Raw genomic sequence first — 17,942 nt, 5'->3', positions numbered from 1 at the left:
GAAGAAACGCAATGAGAGAGGAGGCTTCGTGTACAGATATGGACAAAGGAAAGAGGACAGCGGGAAGTACCGGGCAACAAATGGGATTATAATGGGTCCTGGGCGGACTTCACAGGCCCCGATATCAGTGTCGAAAAATCTGCCGGAAAACCGAGGAAATCCCCAGACAACATAGCCAGTAGTGGGCCAGTAGCCGGAATATTCTTTCCTTTTAACCCGATACAACCCGAGTGGGAGCAGATGTTACAGCGTTTTTACGTATAACGGTCTACGATCCGATTTTCATCGAAAAGCGACGACCCCAGTCACCGTTTTATGTAACCAAATTGGTGTTCCAGACATCTGATTGGGCCTGCAAAGTTTAGCCATGGTATAGCGTCAGATTCTAGCGAGGCTTCATTTCAAACCAATTTCAGGCTCCATAGCAACATAGATTAAATTCCCCGACTGCGAAAGATATGCTAGCCAATTGCAGGGCCTGGCGTATTCACGAGCTTAGCCGGAGTCATTCCTTTCAAGAATGCTGAATCTCATTGTGCGAGAACTCCTTGGGAAAGAATGCTTGGGAATGAAGCTGACGGAACAGCGGGGGGGGGGGGGGGGGGACAGGTGTGAACCTGGGAATGATATAAACGCACAGAGCAGGCATTTGCATATTAGAAAGGGAATTTTCCCAACAGTATTGTCTCCGCCCCCCCCCCCTCTCGCTTGTGTTAAAGAAGCACTGGCAGCCCCTTTCACAAATTTCTCGGGTTCTTCTTTTTTTCTTTTTCTTTTTCTTTTTCGCTTCGGCAAGATTGTGGAACAGATAAGGTGTGGTTTTTGCCGAAGAACGATCATCGCAGCTGACCTCTAGTACGAGGGAGAGAGATGTCTTTGAGGGAAACAACGACCTCTAAAACACCCTCAACACCTTCAAAGAGGCCGTAAGTGAGCGAGGGAGTGGTGTCGACGTCATTCTGTGACGTACCGCGTCAGCCACGAGCAGCGCCGAGCGGTGTTCACAGATTTTCAATCGGAAATGAGACCTCGTGGCTGCTCGCTATGCTAACGCTACGTCACATTGATGTGATGACGTCACGCCAGGAGAGCGGTACCTCCAAGGCAGCGCTTGGAGAGAACATTTGCTACATAGTCAATGCGTTCAGTAGTGTCTCTAACCAGGGGCGGATCTAGAATTTTTCCGGTGTGTGTGTGGGGGGGGGGGGGGGGGGGGTTCGCTATGGAGAAGTGCCAGGTGCATGCTGGGATTGGTCCATTGAACCCTATGTTCAAGTCTGGAATTGAGGGGGGGTCAGGACATCCTCCCCCCCTTAATTCTGCCCCTGTCTTTAACGTAGTTGTAAAACAAAATACAAAGTGTATTCGTGGCATGATGGCGACTTTGGTGACCGCGATGTTACGTATGGCTACTTTTGGCTACTTTTCGGCACCCAGACGGCTATATTTCGGTTCACCGGGTTGGCAACGCTGCCAGATATTGTAAAGTGGACAAAATGGTGATTTTATGATTAAATCACGTCTGCTTCTCCGTGCTGCGCAGCGAGGAAAGCCACTCCTTGCGTTGAGAGATCTCTCTCCGCCTGAGCGCGGTACAAACAGTCCGCCAGGTATATACTGCCGCGATGCGGATGGTTTGAGAGCTGCTAAACTTGACAACCATGGTTCAAAAATGTTTATAACGGAGTTTATAACAAGAACGCATAACAGCTCGCGTGTGACGAAGCAAAAGAAAAACGGAGAGCTGGTGGTGGCCTCATGCGGCAGTTCTGGGAAACGTTTGCGGAGCCTGCCATAGGTGGCGTCTTGCAGAGGCGTACTCGCGTTGAAAAACAGGTGGCTGAAAAGCACATTCTCATAAGGATCTAGTATGATGTAGAAAACACCCGTCCCTTTTGATCGTCACGAGGAAAGCAGAACTACCAAAAACATCATTGTTGTTGTTGTTTTTAAGTGTAATGTAAGTGTAGGTGTTTGTAATGGTTTGCGCGTCAGAAGTCCGATGTTGCAGAAACGGCTTCTTCGTAAATGTTTTTCGTTTTATGCTTTCCATTAATTCGGGTTGATGGGTACCATACCTTGATGACAGTACACACCGTAACCTTGTCGTCAATTACGTCTTCATTTATCTTCTTGTTCTTATCATTATTATCTGCAACTGAAAGCCTTATTGTTCCGGTGACGCTTCCTTAGTTTACTTATATTTTAAGAAAGTGAAGGTACGCTGTCACATGAAAATAATTAGGCAGTATACGGACTAATTGTTATTAATTAATGAAGTTACTGCGGTGAATCCCCTGACCTATCACCGGGGGAAGAAGATCATTATCATCCTAATAATGCTCACGCTCATTCTTTCGTTTCTTTGGCTCCACAATAATTGAATAGTCCTACGGTTGAGAATTTCTGTAAACTGATAGCGACAGTTCTGAAGTAATGTCCTCTGTTATCTCTTTTTTGTTGACCTTGTGTGTTTACCTTAAGTGTATGTATCCCACCCTACTTAGGCTTACTTGTAAGCCAGTAGTATGAATAAATAAATAAATAATAAATATATACAGGGTGTCCTTATTTACTAGACATGTGTTTTATTTAAAAAAAGAATAGCTGTGAGCAGCGCTGACGCCTTCTTGGCAAGCGGGTTATGCGGCCAGGCTGACATCCTGTAGGACACTGGATGCACTGGATGGAACTGTTATGCACTATACGCAACAACTGGATGTCTAATTAGCCAGAATGCATTAACGAACTTATTAATTAGATGTTTTCCGGGAAATGCGTGATAGCAGAATTGGAGTCAGTCATCGTTCGATTCCATCGTACTTGTTGAACGCCCTTTGAAGCGAAAGTACTTTGAAATATAAGTTGCCAAATTTTGCTATGCAATGAACTGAAAGCAGAATCATGCACTACTCGAGCGAAGAAAGAGCGACAGACATTCCACGTAACAGGATCACGTGCTTTGGAGCGATTGGCCAGATTATAGAGTCACTAAATAGGGAGCAGAGTAGCGACACTCAGCCAAGGCGACGGCCGCGCCCGCCATCTTGTGTCAGGCGCGGCTGCGTCGCCTAGCAACGGGACGCCATTCTCCCACTTCTCTGATGGAGAACAGCGCGCAGTCGAGCCAGCTCGCAACCTAGGAAACCGGTTTTGGATGGAAGGGACTCAACATGGGGGGCACACTCCGAGAGTTCTTGGAAGGAGAAATCACGTGACACGATCGGCCCAATCGCGGGCACAGAATGGCGGCTCCGGCGCGGAAAAGGAATGCAATACTCTGTACCCCTATTTGGTGACTCTATAGGCCAGATAGACCGCTCTCCACCACAGATAAGGCGGAGATCATGTCGTTGTTTCTGCGCTCGAGAAATGCGTAGTTCTGGTTTCGACTCATTTACATAGCGAAATTTGGCAATCTATATCTCAAAGTACGTTCGCTTCTCAGGGTGCTTAATACGGACGACGGATTTGAATATATGACTGGCTCGAATACAATGAACCCTCGTTAATATGACCCCCGATAATCTGACATACGCGCTTTATAAGACCATACTCCCGGGGAACAATGCAGAGAAACCTCTGCAAATCGCCCCGTTAATATGACAATTCCGCATTATAACCAAAATTTTCGGGAACGACCATGGTCATAATAACGAGGCTTCACTGTAGACGTTTTCAGGAAATCCCAGTGCTCCTTGCGCACGCGTTGCTTCCTGGGAGATTACTCTCACGAGGAAGCGAGAACAGACTTTCACGTTTCGTTTTCGCTGACCCTGAGACCTCGCGGACAATGGGGCGAGAAAGGAGAAATCGAAACAGTTTGGAGGCCTTCTCCTCCTTTCTGATAAGCAAGTTCCCATAGTTCAAAGCGGCGCTATAAGCTCTCTGGGATCTTATGAAGTCGTCGATTCTGCCCTCTCGCATTTCCAAGGAAAACATCTAATTAATAAGTTAATTAATTATATAGCTAAATAGTCGCCCAGTATAGTAGCATATATGCTGTCCTACACTCTTAAAAATGAACTTCACCGCACAGCACGCTGTTAGCCAACCATCATCTCGAATGATATCATTATCTGCTCTGATTTGTTGAAAACGGGAGGCGTACGCCTTTTTGTGACACTTATGCTGTTCATAATTGTCACAAAAAAGGCGTACGCCTCCCGTTTTACACAAATCAGGTCAGATAACGATATCATTCGAGATTATGGTTGGCTAGGAGCATGCTATGAGGTGAAGTTCATTTTTAAGAGTGTACAGGATGTTCCGTATATAACCCGCCTGCCAAAAGGACATCGGCGACTCTCACAGCTTTTTTTTTTATAAAATAATTTGTAACGAATAAAAAGAAACACCCTGTATTTACGTATGTATTGGGGACAGCGCATTCCGAATTGAAAGAGCATTCAAAACAGAACGCACCTTTATTTGCGTCCTCCTTGATGCGGTAGACGGGCGCTGAGAGGGCAAAGAAAAAGTACACGGATATCGATTAGTTAGTTGTTATCAGCGTTTTTCACTACACTCTTAAAAATGAACTTCACCACATAGCACTCTCCTAGCCAACCATCATCCCGAATGACAACGTTCTCGCCCCTGATTTGTTGAAAACGGGAGGAGGAGCCTATTTTGTGCCGTGCATAATGGCACAAAATAGGCTCCTCCTCCCGTTTTCAGCAAATCAGGGGCGAGAACGTTGTCATTCGGGATGATGGTTGGCTAGGAGCGTGCTATGTGATGAAGTTCATTTTTAAGAGTGTAACAGGCTGCGCTAACATGCTAACAGTAGAACCCTATTAAGCTAACATCACTAAGAGGTCTCGAAGCAGTACTCTTACGTTTATCAGCGAAAGCTCCTCTACCTAAGGCGCCTATAACGCTGCATTCCTCCCAGCGAAGGGAAGTATTCAAATATATTGTATCTAAAACGTAATTTAAAATATTAACGCGTGTATTTCTTTCTTGCATTTCAGTGGAAGCGTATACGACGAGGGGAGTCAAGTCACCAGGTACCTGAGGAAGCGTGGACCTCCACACTCTTAAAAATGAACTTCACCACACAGCACGCTCCTAGCCAACTATCGTCCCGAATGACAACGTTCTCGCCCTAGATTTGTTGAATACGGGAGGCGGAGCCTATTTTGTGGTCATTATGTACGGCACAGAATAGGCTCCGCCTCCCGTTTTCAACAAATCAGGGGCGAGAACGTTGTCATTCGGGATGATGGTTGGCTAGGGGCGTGTTATGCGGTGAAGTTCATTTCTAAGAGTGCACGCGAAAGCTTGTACAAATTAAACTTCAACAAAAATCTTCAGTGTCGGCTTCTGTATATTGTTTGCATTTCAATGCAATATAGAAATCTGTATTTACATTTAAATACAGTTTTGAAGGTGCTTTATTTGCTTAACTACTTCGTAAATACGTGTAAATACACCGAATGCTCACATGTTTCAAAATTTCCCAGCTGTAATTACACTCTTAGAAATGAACTTCACCGCATAACACGCTCCTAGCCAGCCACCATCCCGAATGACAATGTTCTCGCCCCTGATTTGTTGAAAACGGGAGGCGGAGCCTATTCTGTGCCGTGCATAATGACCACAAAATAGGCTCCGCCTCCCGTTTTCAACTAATCAGGGGCGAGAACGTTGTCATTCGGGATGATGGTTGGTTAGGAGTGTGTTATGCGGTGAAGTTCATATTTAAGAGTGATACCGTCGTGGCCGAGACCTTGCTTAGAGTCTCGCTTCATGTGCACCTGAGTTGCTCCAGCGTTACTTGAGGAAAGATACCAGCTCCCGTGGCTCGCTATATAGCTAAGATAAGTTTTCCACGCCATGGCAGGGAGGTGACCTGGCATCGAATCCTGGCCTCAATCCCTGGGGTGTTTTCTCTGCTTTCGGCTCTTATGTTTGAAAATACGTGTCTCGTCATAGCTTCCTTGCTGTGAGATCAGCACTAGACTTACAATCTCCCCTCCCAGCGGTAATCACTACACTGTTAAAATAGAACTTCACCACATAGCACGCTCCTAGCCAACCAACCTTCCGAATGACATCATGCTGGGTCCTTATTTGCCGAAAATGGGAGGAGGCGCCTATCTGGATGTCCCAGATAGGCTGCTCCCCCTGTTTTGAACGAATCGTTGACACAGAATGATATATCATTCGGAATGGTGGTTGGCTAGGAGCGTGCTATGTGGTGAAGTTCTATTTTAACTTCTATCGTACCTTTCGGCCGTCATTATTCCTTCATCTGTTATCAAACCATATCATCTCATCCTGACTACAGTCGTGACGCAGCCCACATTCGTGAGGCCAACAACGGCAAGCTGGTTTACGCCACCGCCAGCACCACCTATTTTAACAGTGTAGAGAGCGGATTTTTAGGCATTAATTAACAGCTAACTAACAGCTAATTAACACGTAGCGCTCTTCGTCGCATAAACCGTTTAGGCCAACCAACCTTCAGAATCGTACCATTTTATTTTCCGATTGGAAGGAAAGTTGATACATAAAAAAAGGTGTCCGCCCCCTTTCTCAGCTTATCGGGAGTCAGAGCGATATCATCAGCGACGATGATTGGCATACTGCGTGCAACGCGGTCAAAAGCGCCCTCTGTTAGTGCTAGAAATCCGCTCTCTAGTAATCACACACCGAAAGAGAGTGCGGAAAGATTGTAATGGCTATCCTAAGTTGTTCTTCCCCTTCTTAAAAATGAGGCGGGTCCCGAAAGAAACGGTAAGTACTAAGAGTTGTGAAGAAAACTGACTCTAGAGCTCCTGCTGCGAGTTGCGGAGAAGCAAGACTTGCACTCTTAAAAACGAGCTTCACCGCATAGCACGCTCCTAGCCAGCCATCATCTCGAATGATATCGTTATCTGCCCTGATTTGTTGAAAACGGGGGGCGTACGCCTTTTTTGTGACACTTATGCTGTTCATAATTGTCACAAAAAAGGTGTACGGGCCCCAGTTTTCAACAAATCAGAGGCGTGAACGATATCATTCGAGATGATGGTTGGCAATGAGCGTGCTATGCGATGAAGTTCATTTTTAAGAGTGCATGCTTATGGAGGAAGACACAAATGTTGAGCAGCCAGCGATTACCGATAGCTTGAAATTTTAATGCACGTCGCACCGGAGGATTGCCGTCTGATAACGCCGGCGCTCACCTCAAGGCTCCGAAATCTTTGTAAGACATAGCAATGTTACAGGACTTCCCTGATGTGCACAACGCGCTTATTAAGTTTAACGCTTTATTACCGGCTTTATAACGCTGTATTACTTCATTAATGTTTTATTAGATTTGTTTTTTAGCTCCTGCGGAGAGACTCGTTACTCGTTAGGAGATGCACGCACATCTGAATTATTGAATTTAATCATTAAAATCACCACGTTGAGGAAACGCTGTAACTCTGTAACTGCCTGCTAGGCTATACTAATAAAAACGATAATTTGATCTAGGCTGATCCTAATTATTTGCTCATTAATTCAATGTATTTATAAATGTACTTAGGGTATCTAAATAGACTCGTTACAATGTATTTACGCCGTCATTTAAATACGCACTGAAAAAGGTATTTTGTATTAATATTTAGATGCGTACACTCTTAAAAATGAACTTCACCGCATAGCACGCTCCTAGCCAACCATAATCCCGAATGATATCGTTATCTGCCCTGATTTGTTGAAATCGGGAGGCGTACGCCTTTTTTGTGACAATTATGAACAGCATAAGTGTCACAAAAAGGCGTCCGCCTCCCGTTTTCAACAAATCAGGGAAGATAACGATATCATTCGAGATTATGGTTTGCTAGGAGCGTGCTATGCTGTGAAGTTCATTTTTAAGAGTGTACATGAACAAATTATTTATGCCCATTCCTGATTACTCAAAAGCTACGGTTGTTGAGTCGGCTTCACCGCACTTCTGCCACCCTCTACGCGCGGAAACATTTGTGATTGGACGGAATCATCTCCTTGAGTCTGAGGAGCAGCGAACGGGGGAACTAGACAGGACGGACACGAGACAAGAACCAACAACGACGACTCAAATCCAGCGAGTCGTCGTTGTCGGTTCTTGTCCCGTGTCCGTCCTGTCTAGTTCCCCCCTTCACTGCTCCTCAGACTCAAGTCAGACTTGTGCCCGTTACTCGAAAAAAGTAATTGATTACAGTTACAGTTACTTCTGTGGAAAAAGCAATTGATTACCATTACTAATTACTCGACTTCAAATGTAATTGAGTAACGAGTAGAAAAGAAACGCGTTACTTCGGTCGTTACTCTGCAATCACGCAAATTATAACCGTCTTTGTTGTGCCTCAGAAAAAAAAAAGAAAAAAGAAAAGGAAAAGGTTCAACAGCGGAACAGCTCAAGTAACAAGACAAACAAAAACACGTAGACAAGGAGATCTGTACGTCTACTGTATTTATCGCCCCGGAAAACGAAGACCCGATTGTGGAAGAGCACTGCGTGGAATTTCCCCGTGACTCACTAAACCTCCAAAGCTTCAGGTACCATGACACGCTAGTGTAGGAAGAGATTAAGGAGAGAGACTCTGAATTCCAGAACGATATTACAATTACAACGTTATTACAACCTCCGCTCTCTGTAGTAGAACAGCCTGGCACCAGGGGCTTGACTTCGGGCAGAACATCTGAAAGATAAGCTAATCTCTGCCGGAAAAGTAATCAATTACTGAGTAATCGATTACTCAGAAAAGTAATTCATTACTGGAAAAATTACTCTGACAGTAAAGTAACTGATTACTCGAAAAATTACTCAAAAAAGTAATTGATTACAAGTAACGCAATTACTAGTAACGCGTTACGCACAAGTCTGGACTCAAGGAGATGATTCCGTCCAATCGTATACACCAGCTTGCTGGCCTCCTCTACTTATGTTCAACATTTGCGACTTCCCAGGCGTACTCTAAATAGGCTTCACTGCAATATTCCCGTTTGCGTTCACCAAGGGACTTTTACAAGCGCCTAATGTTGCATTACATCAATATAGCGCAACCTCCCAGTAGGCTTCACTGCACCACTCCTCTGCTTGATTGCAAAGCTCACTTTACAGGACCATAACTTTGAACTACATTGTGCTAAACGTTCGTACGCAGTTAACGATGAAAAAAAAAAAGCGTGTACAAATTATCCAAGCGAAGAGGAAGCGTTTATTAATAATAGCAATTTTGTCAGGATTAAATTAAAGTTCAGATCAGCATTTCATGATATCGAAGAAATATGTATCCTCAGGTACTGCACCTAACAACTCTTTTTCTCGTTCTCTGTTGACTTCACAAACACAAACAATCGCACGCCGCGTCACAACGTCACCACAGCGCTAAATCTCACTGCACTGAAGTGTCGTTTACAAGAGTGAGATTTTTTTTAAAAATCAGTTTTTGCAGAGCGCTACTACTCAAAAAAGGGAACTGTGACATCAAAGAATACAGTGCATCATGACATATGACTATGAATACGCTAGGATTATAGCTTATTTCCCGTCTAACCCTCTCTGGCAGTTTTCGTCAGTGGCTCGCGGTTTGAAAGTGGCGGTTAGATGTAAATATTCATGACACACTGGGCAGGCACAAACTTCATAATGCATTGCGTGCGAAACATAACAGAATTACAACCGAGGATTTCCTAGACCAAATGGAGATAGCGTCAACACTAAATTGACTGTCAAAAGAAATCTTCTAGACTGCCAGCGTGTTCCGCGAAACAACGGTAATGATCGATATATATAAAAAAAAAAAAAAAGCCAATCCTAGACACGCCCGAAAGACAAAAATGATGATGAAACGCTTCCTCCGTGACAGCTTCAGCGTGGGACACGTTCGGAAGAACAAACTAACAAAGCACACTAAATCGAAGACCGGATGAACTGCTTCATCTAATCTGAAGACAACATTCCACCGCCGGGATCGAAAAATAAATTATTACGGAGAAGATGGAATTGACTCAAATATAGCAATACATTATGTAGCGAGCAATCGTCCAACGCTATTTTTCTTTATCTTCGTACTGTAGAGGCGGAGATATCCGCTTTATGTTTTTTTCTCTTTTGATCTTTTTTTTTTATCCCCTCTGTCGTTTTCCCGTCAGCTTGTCATACTGGACAAGGAGAAACTCGAAAAGCGTGACATGTCCTACTATGTATATATATTATATTTTGGTCGCGACATCTCCTCGCGTCAGTGTTGTCAGAGAACTTTCTTTCCACGTCAAGTTTATCGGGAAGCCTCGAAAAAGATGAAGCAGTTGACCTCCATATTTCTTGCGTCTGTGATAAGAGGACAGAGGGTGGGCTCCGATAAATGTTCCTTTCTTTCTCCCTTTATCTCTCTCTCTCTCTCTCATATATATATATATATATATATATATATATATATATATATATATAAATGAAATAATAAGAAGTGGACTACAGATTACAGGAACGTTAATAAAAACTAATTTATTTAATGGGTAATTTAACACATAGATTAAAAAAAGAATGGTCGACATTTCGACAGTGGCACTGTCTTCGTGAGGACAAAAAAGGACTTTTTTGTCCTGATGAAGACAGTGCCACTGTCGAAACGTCGACCATTCTTTTCTTAATCTATGTGTTAAATTACCCATTAAATAAATTAGTTTTTGTTAACGTTTCTGTAATCTGTAGTCCACGCCTTATTATTTCACTTTTATTCAACTTCGTAGCCGTCTGATATATTTACCTCTTTGACCTATATATCTGTATATATCTATATATCTCACATATATATATATATATATATATATATATATATATCACAACTATATATATAATGTGTCGTCGTGCAAGGCTGCTTTCTTCGATATTGCTGCGCGATTTTGGTAGTTACGTTAGGAAAGAGAAATGGCTCAAGTCCATTTGGAGCTTCCCGTATCTTCCACTCATGAGAGCGGTTTGGCCACAACATCGGAAACCTCGTGATGGTACGAGGCAGTCGCTTCGAGTCTTTGACAGCGATAACCACTTTGCGGATGCTTGAAGTAGTGTATTCCTCTACGAGCCATCGGCATGGCTGAGTGGATACAGCATCAGTCGGTATACTTTCAAGGCCATGCTAAAGGCGCGAAGTGGTGCGAGACCAAGCCTTGCCACCGCGCGTGCTCTCTGACGATTTTTGTCCGGGATGTGTGGGAGACTTTACAGAACGGATACCGTTACATATAGGTCATCATGAAGTAGGCCACGGACGCGTACTAAGCCTCTCCCGGCTGTGATCCCTCCATCTGCCAATTTATTCGCGAAGCTTTTTAGATACAATCGTCTCGTGATGGTAACACGAATCATATATACACTCTAAGAAAAAAAATGAGTACTTTTACTTCTTTTGGGGACTAAATGCATTGCCACAAAAAATAGCCCCTTTCGGGAGTAAATGAATGTTACAGAGTGGAGACTGCATTTCAAGCGCTGTTGTAAGAGTCCCAGGTACATAATTCTCGTGCATGCATGAAAATACTTGAAATAATAATAAAAATACGAATGAATAGAATCCGATCATCTCCAGAAATTGAATTTTTTATTCTCATTTTTTTTATCACAACACTTTTTTTACCACACTATCACCATCCAGAAATTGAAGCCGACTGACAGCTGTCACGGGTTTGTTGAGGAACGAAAGAAAAAAAAAATGTTTACAACCCAACTCCAACATACTCTTAGGAAAAACCGAAGTAAATTGGGAGTATTTACAGCTTTTACTCCTTTTAATTGAAATTACTCTTCATTTTACTCCTCTGAACTTCAAATTTACTCTCCAGCACTGCAAATAGTTCTGCAACTTGGCAGGAACTTGCATGTATTTAGTCCCGAAAGGAGCTAATAACTCACTCATGTATAGGCTCCAAAACGACAAAAGCATCAGCCTACGACACCAGCTAATTGGCATCTCACGGAAGCGTGGCGTCACGACACGTCACGGCAGCACTAAACCAATGTACCCTGGTAATCGTGTACCCTTAGGTACCCTTGTACCCAATAAAATAGAACGCCCTTACATACTACGTTGACTCGGGACTCCATTATGCGATCATAAAAAGTACGAGGCGATGACACACAAAAATCTTACGTCAATAAGATAAGATAAACGATATCATCCATTTTATGTAAAGCGCCCATTTAAAGGCAATCAAACGATTTTAATCCAGGCGCCCTGAATGGGGTTAATCAAACTAAACAACACACACACACACAAGACCACTTGTTAAACGTAAACAAGCACATGAAGCATAGCTAGCGCGCCTTATCTTCATTTAGCGAGCATCGTCCGCTCACAATGGAAATAATCTTTAGAGCCGTTTTATCTGGAAGCTGTTCGATAAACTTTTGCTTTTTGTTTTCTTTTTTAGTTGTATCCTGGTTATCATTGTTCGGTGACCGATAAGTATTGCGGCAAAGCCGTTGTTTAGCCAGGATTAATAAAAGGGGCTGCTCATAATATATAATTAATGAGTTTCCAGCTTCGAGTGTCGACGGGTTCGCAATATGGCGGATCGTTAAAAGGGGAAAGAAATAAGCCTCACATTAATCACGGTTGAATGGCAGTTCTTTCTTTCTTTCCCAAGTGGATACAATAGGTAGATAAATAAATAAAACGATAAAAAAAGAAAGAAAGGGAAAGACATACACCCTATAAAAAAAGGAGTAAAACGGGGAGTAATCACAGCTTCTACTCCCCTAGTCTGCCAATTACTCCCCATTTTAGTCCCCTAACCCGACATTTAGTCCCGACATTTACTCCCCAGGACTGCAGATTGTCATAAACTTCGCGAATGGTCTTCTGAATGCAACAGTCTACGTAAATATGTGCCCTTGGTCAATTTGAACGACATAAGGCTGTATAACTCAGCCAACGTAGCAATTTTCCAGCCACACAGAGTAAGAAACAGTTAGTGCATCTTTCTTCGCATTATTGTTCCCTATGTATGGCGCAAGATTTTATATCACTCGATATATCACGGTTGACGGTTTGCTTCAAGGTATTTTCATGCATGCACACGAATTATGTACTTGGGAGTCTTACAACAGCGCGTGAAATGCAGTCTCCACTCTGTGACATTCATTTACTCCCGAAAGGGACTATTTTTTGTGGCAACGCATTTCGTCCCCAAAAGGAGTGAAAGTACTCTTTTTTTCTTAGAGTGTATAGGGTCATGCCTGTCTGGAGGGTGATGACACCGAGGTGGTGGGTTCAAATCCCACGAGCGGTGCTGTCCGAGCATTCTTGAGTTTTTGCAGTAGACTTTTCGAGACGGATGTGGGCACAGTTGCCCCTGAAGTCGGCCCATGGCGCGTACCAATGGATGCTGTTGTCCTCTCCATTATTGTATTACATGACGTATATTTTCCATCCGTGGGCCGCTGTGTGCGACACAGATGATTCGCGGTGCTCAAACAGAATCGAACAAACAAGCTGCGTCGATGCTTTTTTTTTTTTGTAATGATGGAAATGAGTTTTTTTTTATACTTTACAGAATTTTAAAAAATAAAACTTTGAGCGCTACCTAAATGCGGCCAAGCGGGCATCCTCTCAGCAAATGTATATAACTACTGGATGACTAGTTAGTCAAAAATTCATTAATTAACTTATTTTATTATTAATTTTGTTCTGGGAAATGGGTGATAGCAGAATTGGAACATATTCATTATTCAAATCTCCATCCTCCTTGCTGACCACCCTGAGAAGCGAACGTACTCCGATATATAACTTTGCCAAATTTTGCTACGCAAACAAACCGAAACCGAAACCACGCACTTCTGGAGCACAAAAAGAGCGACGGAGGTTCGCGTCGGAGTGCGACGTGTCTCGCAGCGATGGAACCGATTGGAAGAAGGATGAAAGAATGAAGGAAGTCGCTGAAAAGGTTAGCCGGCTGTAGGACTCGAACCCACATCTTCCGAATTGCCGGTCCAGGGCTCTCCCAAGGGTGCGTCAACTGAAGGGACAAACCACACCCGCTCCTTCCCTCACTCATCCCCCTTTCACTCTTACATGTTTTCTCACTCACGTACACATTCACACGACGGGGCGACGCAAGCGCCATCTGTTGAACACGAATGAAAATTGATGTTCTGACGCTGGGACAATGAAGGAAGGACAACACAGCACACAAGCCTCAGAACATCAACTTCCATCGTGTTCAATCGATTGGAGTGTGCGCTTATCTGATGTCCCCCCAAGGAGGCTAAGTTCATTCAGTGTAGAGATAACTTCCTGCGTCGAGAAGAATAATCGGAATGCGTCTATTGGACAAAGGGGAGCACCGTGCGCAACGCTGTCCAATAGCCGCGTTCCGATTACTTATCTCGCCGCATTAATTATCTCGATCAACAGCGAACATAGCCTCCCAGATAGACAGTTTTTGGGGCCAGATAACCCGAAGGTCATGGCGCGTCTACGCTCGAGGACTGCGCAGTTCTGGTTTCGGTTTGCATATCAAAACTGTTTAGAGATTTATATCTCAAAGTACGTGTTTGTTTCAATATTTTTTTTAAAGAAGAGGGAGGATTCAAATAATGATTGGCTCCGATTCTGCTGTTTCGCATCTTCCCGAAAACATCTAATTGAAAAGTTAATTGATAATTTTTTGGGTAATTAGTCATCCAGTTAGGGGGCGATTCACACGATGCAATTTGCAGGTTGCACCGTGTTAACGACGAAGTTCTGGTTGCGCAACGCAGGAGTTGCATAGCCGATCGCTCCACGAGCGATTCCTCCTGTAACTCTATAGGGGCAACCTGTCAATCACGTGACTCCTCCTTCCAAGCGCGCCCAATCAGAAAGACCGGCTCCCATGCGCAATTTCCGTCACGAAACTTCCGTGTGTCAGTTGTTGCAGCGGCAGTACGCGGGACAATGAAATTATCACAAACTGGAAGTCGAAGCGGATTGAAGTCGCACTGCGATTGGACGAAACCGATGACAATGATGTTTTTTTCACGCCGTCCTGCGAGCTCGGTGACCGCTGCGACATTCCGAGTTGCTCGCCCTGCGAAAGGGACCTAGTATTTGGTGCAATTTCGCTTGCGCGCAACTGTTGAGGGAACCGAGTTGCAGCGAAATTATTTTGAATTTGAAAAAACATTAAGCGGAACGCAAACCGAATCTGCCAAGCGGTGGTTTCGTTTACAACCACACTGTTGACGTCATCAGAACAACGTAAAGGGCGTAAAGGTGCTCTTCGAAACCACCGAACGTTGAAATCACGACATGCTCACCATCTAGACCCAGCATGCCTTCGTTCGCACAATGGCCAAAAAATGCGGCCATTCATTTTATTTTTATTTACCTTTTTATTTTTATTTTATTTTATTGTTGCGTATGACTTCGGGTATAGTTCAGATGGTCTCGCCATTCCTAATACTTCTTTTCCGTATAGTTAGAGCATACGCATGCCCGCCTGATAACGTAAGCAATATAACGCCCAACGCAGCCCAATGTAGCGATTCTCAGCCGCCTCCACATGTGTGCATGAAATTTTGCAAATCATAATTCAAAGAACAGACGGAGCCACAATGGCAGGCACCGCTTCAAGAGGGAGAATAATGTTCCTTTTCACCGCGACATTCTCTTATCCCATGATGCTTCGCGTGACATCAATCGAGCACCGGGGTAACAAAGCCTCGTTACCAGAGCCCCCCTTCGCGACGGCAAATTGGCCGTTTCGACCCACCGTTCCTTCTCCGTGAAATACGTCATCTATCGCTCTGCAAAGAACAATGTAAGGACAAAAGGGAAGTATCGAGAAACGAAGGAAAGCGACCTGGGTTCCTTCCAAGGAAATTTCGTAGCATGCAGTGCCCTCTAGCGTCTTGTTGGAAATGTCGATTGGGTTCGTATCGGAATACAGGAATGCGGGCCTGCTCGATTATGGAGGGCACTAGAAGTAATTCTATCGAATGGATACTGTTCGTGCTGTGGAGCATCGATAAAGTACTGCACTCCTAAAAGGGAGTAATTTTTGTCAGATTGGGAACTAAATGCATGGACCTCTACTCGAGAAACGTCATCATGACGTCGGTAGACAGAATGAAACCGAAACAAATTAGAAGGGGAGGGCTGGGTTCCGCGAATGGGCACTTGTTCGCTGCCTCCTATTGAAAGAAAAGTAGGACTGAAGGTCGCGTCCATTTCAGGGACTATCGTAATCCCCTCAAGACCGTGGCTTTCGGGCGCAACCTTGTTCGTCCCTATAGCTTCGAGCGTAGTTCAACTCTACCAAATTGGTGGCGCTGTCGAGCGCTATGACGTCATTTGTTTACAAATAGGGAGAGGTCTTTTGCTACAGCCATTAGTCCCTTTCGAGAGTAAATGCGAGGAATTTTATGAAGTTTTAGGAAGTTTAGGGAAATTTTGCAGTGATGGGGGAATAAATTTCACAGACAGGGAACTAAATGGGGGCTATAATTGAAATTTGGGTGACAAGAAGCTGTAATTTCTCTCCGATAGACTTATTTTTTTCTTAGATTGTGATAAGATACTGGCTGGGTACCGATACGATATAAGATGTCCCAAAAGTGAGACGTCTGTAAAGGAAAGAAAATGAGTTAATAACTTACGAATTAATGAAAAGCTCGTTAGTTAAGATCGTACGTTTGAGGGCCTATATTTTATTACAAAACATTGAAGGAGAATTTCATTTTATTTATACTGACTCGATAAACCACGAAGAATTTTAAAAAGGTCGCGGACCTGTTAACAGTTTCGATAGCCAGTGTCCCCTGCTAAGCCTCGTACGGTACCCAGTTTGGAAAGTTCCGCAGCAATTAATGCAAAAGTTACATTAGTATTGCTACTACTTTTTAAATTTGAAGTATGACACGGCCGTTGTTAAATATACCCTCTAGAGTTAAATTAAAAACGAACTACCAGTGTAGTATTTATACTTATATTGCACTACAGCGCGAACACACACACACAAAAAAAATCAAAATATCGTTCAAGCGCTTGCAATGTGCTCATAGCTCTTTGTTTCAGTGCTGCTAATAAGCACAATCGAAATAGTGACAGGTGGCACTGGTAATGAAAAGAGCCAGGGAGTTTTAGAATGCGTCCTAATGGATATCTAGGGTCCTGCGTTCTCGGTTTTAATCGAAAAACACCGAAAAACATACGCCGGGTAAATTTTCCCTCATTCGGCTTTAATCGAAAAATACCGAAAAACATACGCCGGGTAAATTTTCCCTCATTCGGCTTTAATCGAAAAACACCGAAAAACATACGCCGGGTAAATTTTCTCTCATTCGGCTTTAATCGAAAAACACCGAAAAACATACGCCGGGTAAATTTTCCCTCATTCGGCTTTTATCGAAAAACACCGAAAAACATACGCCGGGTAAATTTTCCCTCATTCGGTTTTAACCGAAAAACACCGAATACAGAGGGACATTCTAGGAACGATGACAGAGATAAATTGCTGCACATGCCCAGCAATGTTTTTGATGCAGCTGATCAGAAAATCATACAGAAATACGATGGTTGTGAAAAAATGTCCGTTTATTTTTTTTACTTGCTTTACTTTTTTGTACTTACTTTTTTTCCTTTTTTTTTTCCTTAGCCGTAAAACGCCATCTTGAATGAGCGTCGTGCGGCGGAAATTAGTACATCGTGATTTCTGTTCGCCGACAACTGTTGGGTAAACCGTGTACACACCAGGAGAAACATCGAAAAACGCCGATTTCGTGAAAATAAATAAACATCGAAAAGCGTATTACGCCGAACCCACCAGAAAATAAAAGCCGAAAACGCGGATAGGATATCTTAACACACTCCTGCTTTCAACTCCCCTTGGCAACACCGGCATCTTGATTGTTTTTCATTACGGGATTTCGAATGGCAACTCTGCATACTCGTAGTCACTTAGCAAGTTACCTAATCTCAATCTTCTTCAGAGTCTCACGT

The 17,942-nt window shown here is 43.6% G+C and overlaps 1 protein-coding gene across 1 annotated transcript in view; it reads right to left on the bottom strand.

Annotated features, from left to right (window-relative positions):
* Window positions 1-17,942, bottom strand: part of LOC135387858 (protein still life, isoform SIF type 1-like) — a 166,889-nt gene that overhangs the window by 112,513 nt on the left and 36,434 nt on the right. The window contains exon 10 of the mRNA XM_064617029.1: window positions 4,426-4,461. Coding sequence (XP_064473099.1) covers window positions 4,426-4,461 — 36 coding nt within the window. The remainder of the gene's footprint in view (window positions 1-4,425; window positions 4,462-17,942) is intronic.

The sequence above is a fragment of the Ornithodoros turicata genome, chromosome 3 (genome assembly GCF_037126465.1).
Source record: "Ornithodoros turicata isolate Travis chromosome 3, ASM3712646v1, whole genome shotgun sequence".
Taxonomy (NCBI): Eukaryota; Metazoa; Arthropoda; class Arachnida; order Ixodida; family Argasidae; genus Ornithodoros; species Ornithodoros turicata.
The sequence above is the reverse complement of the archived record's forward strand: the minus strand, read 5'-3'. Positions and strand labels throughout refer to the sequence as shown.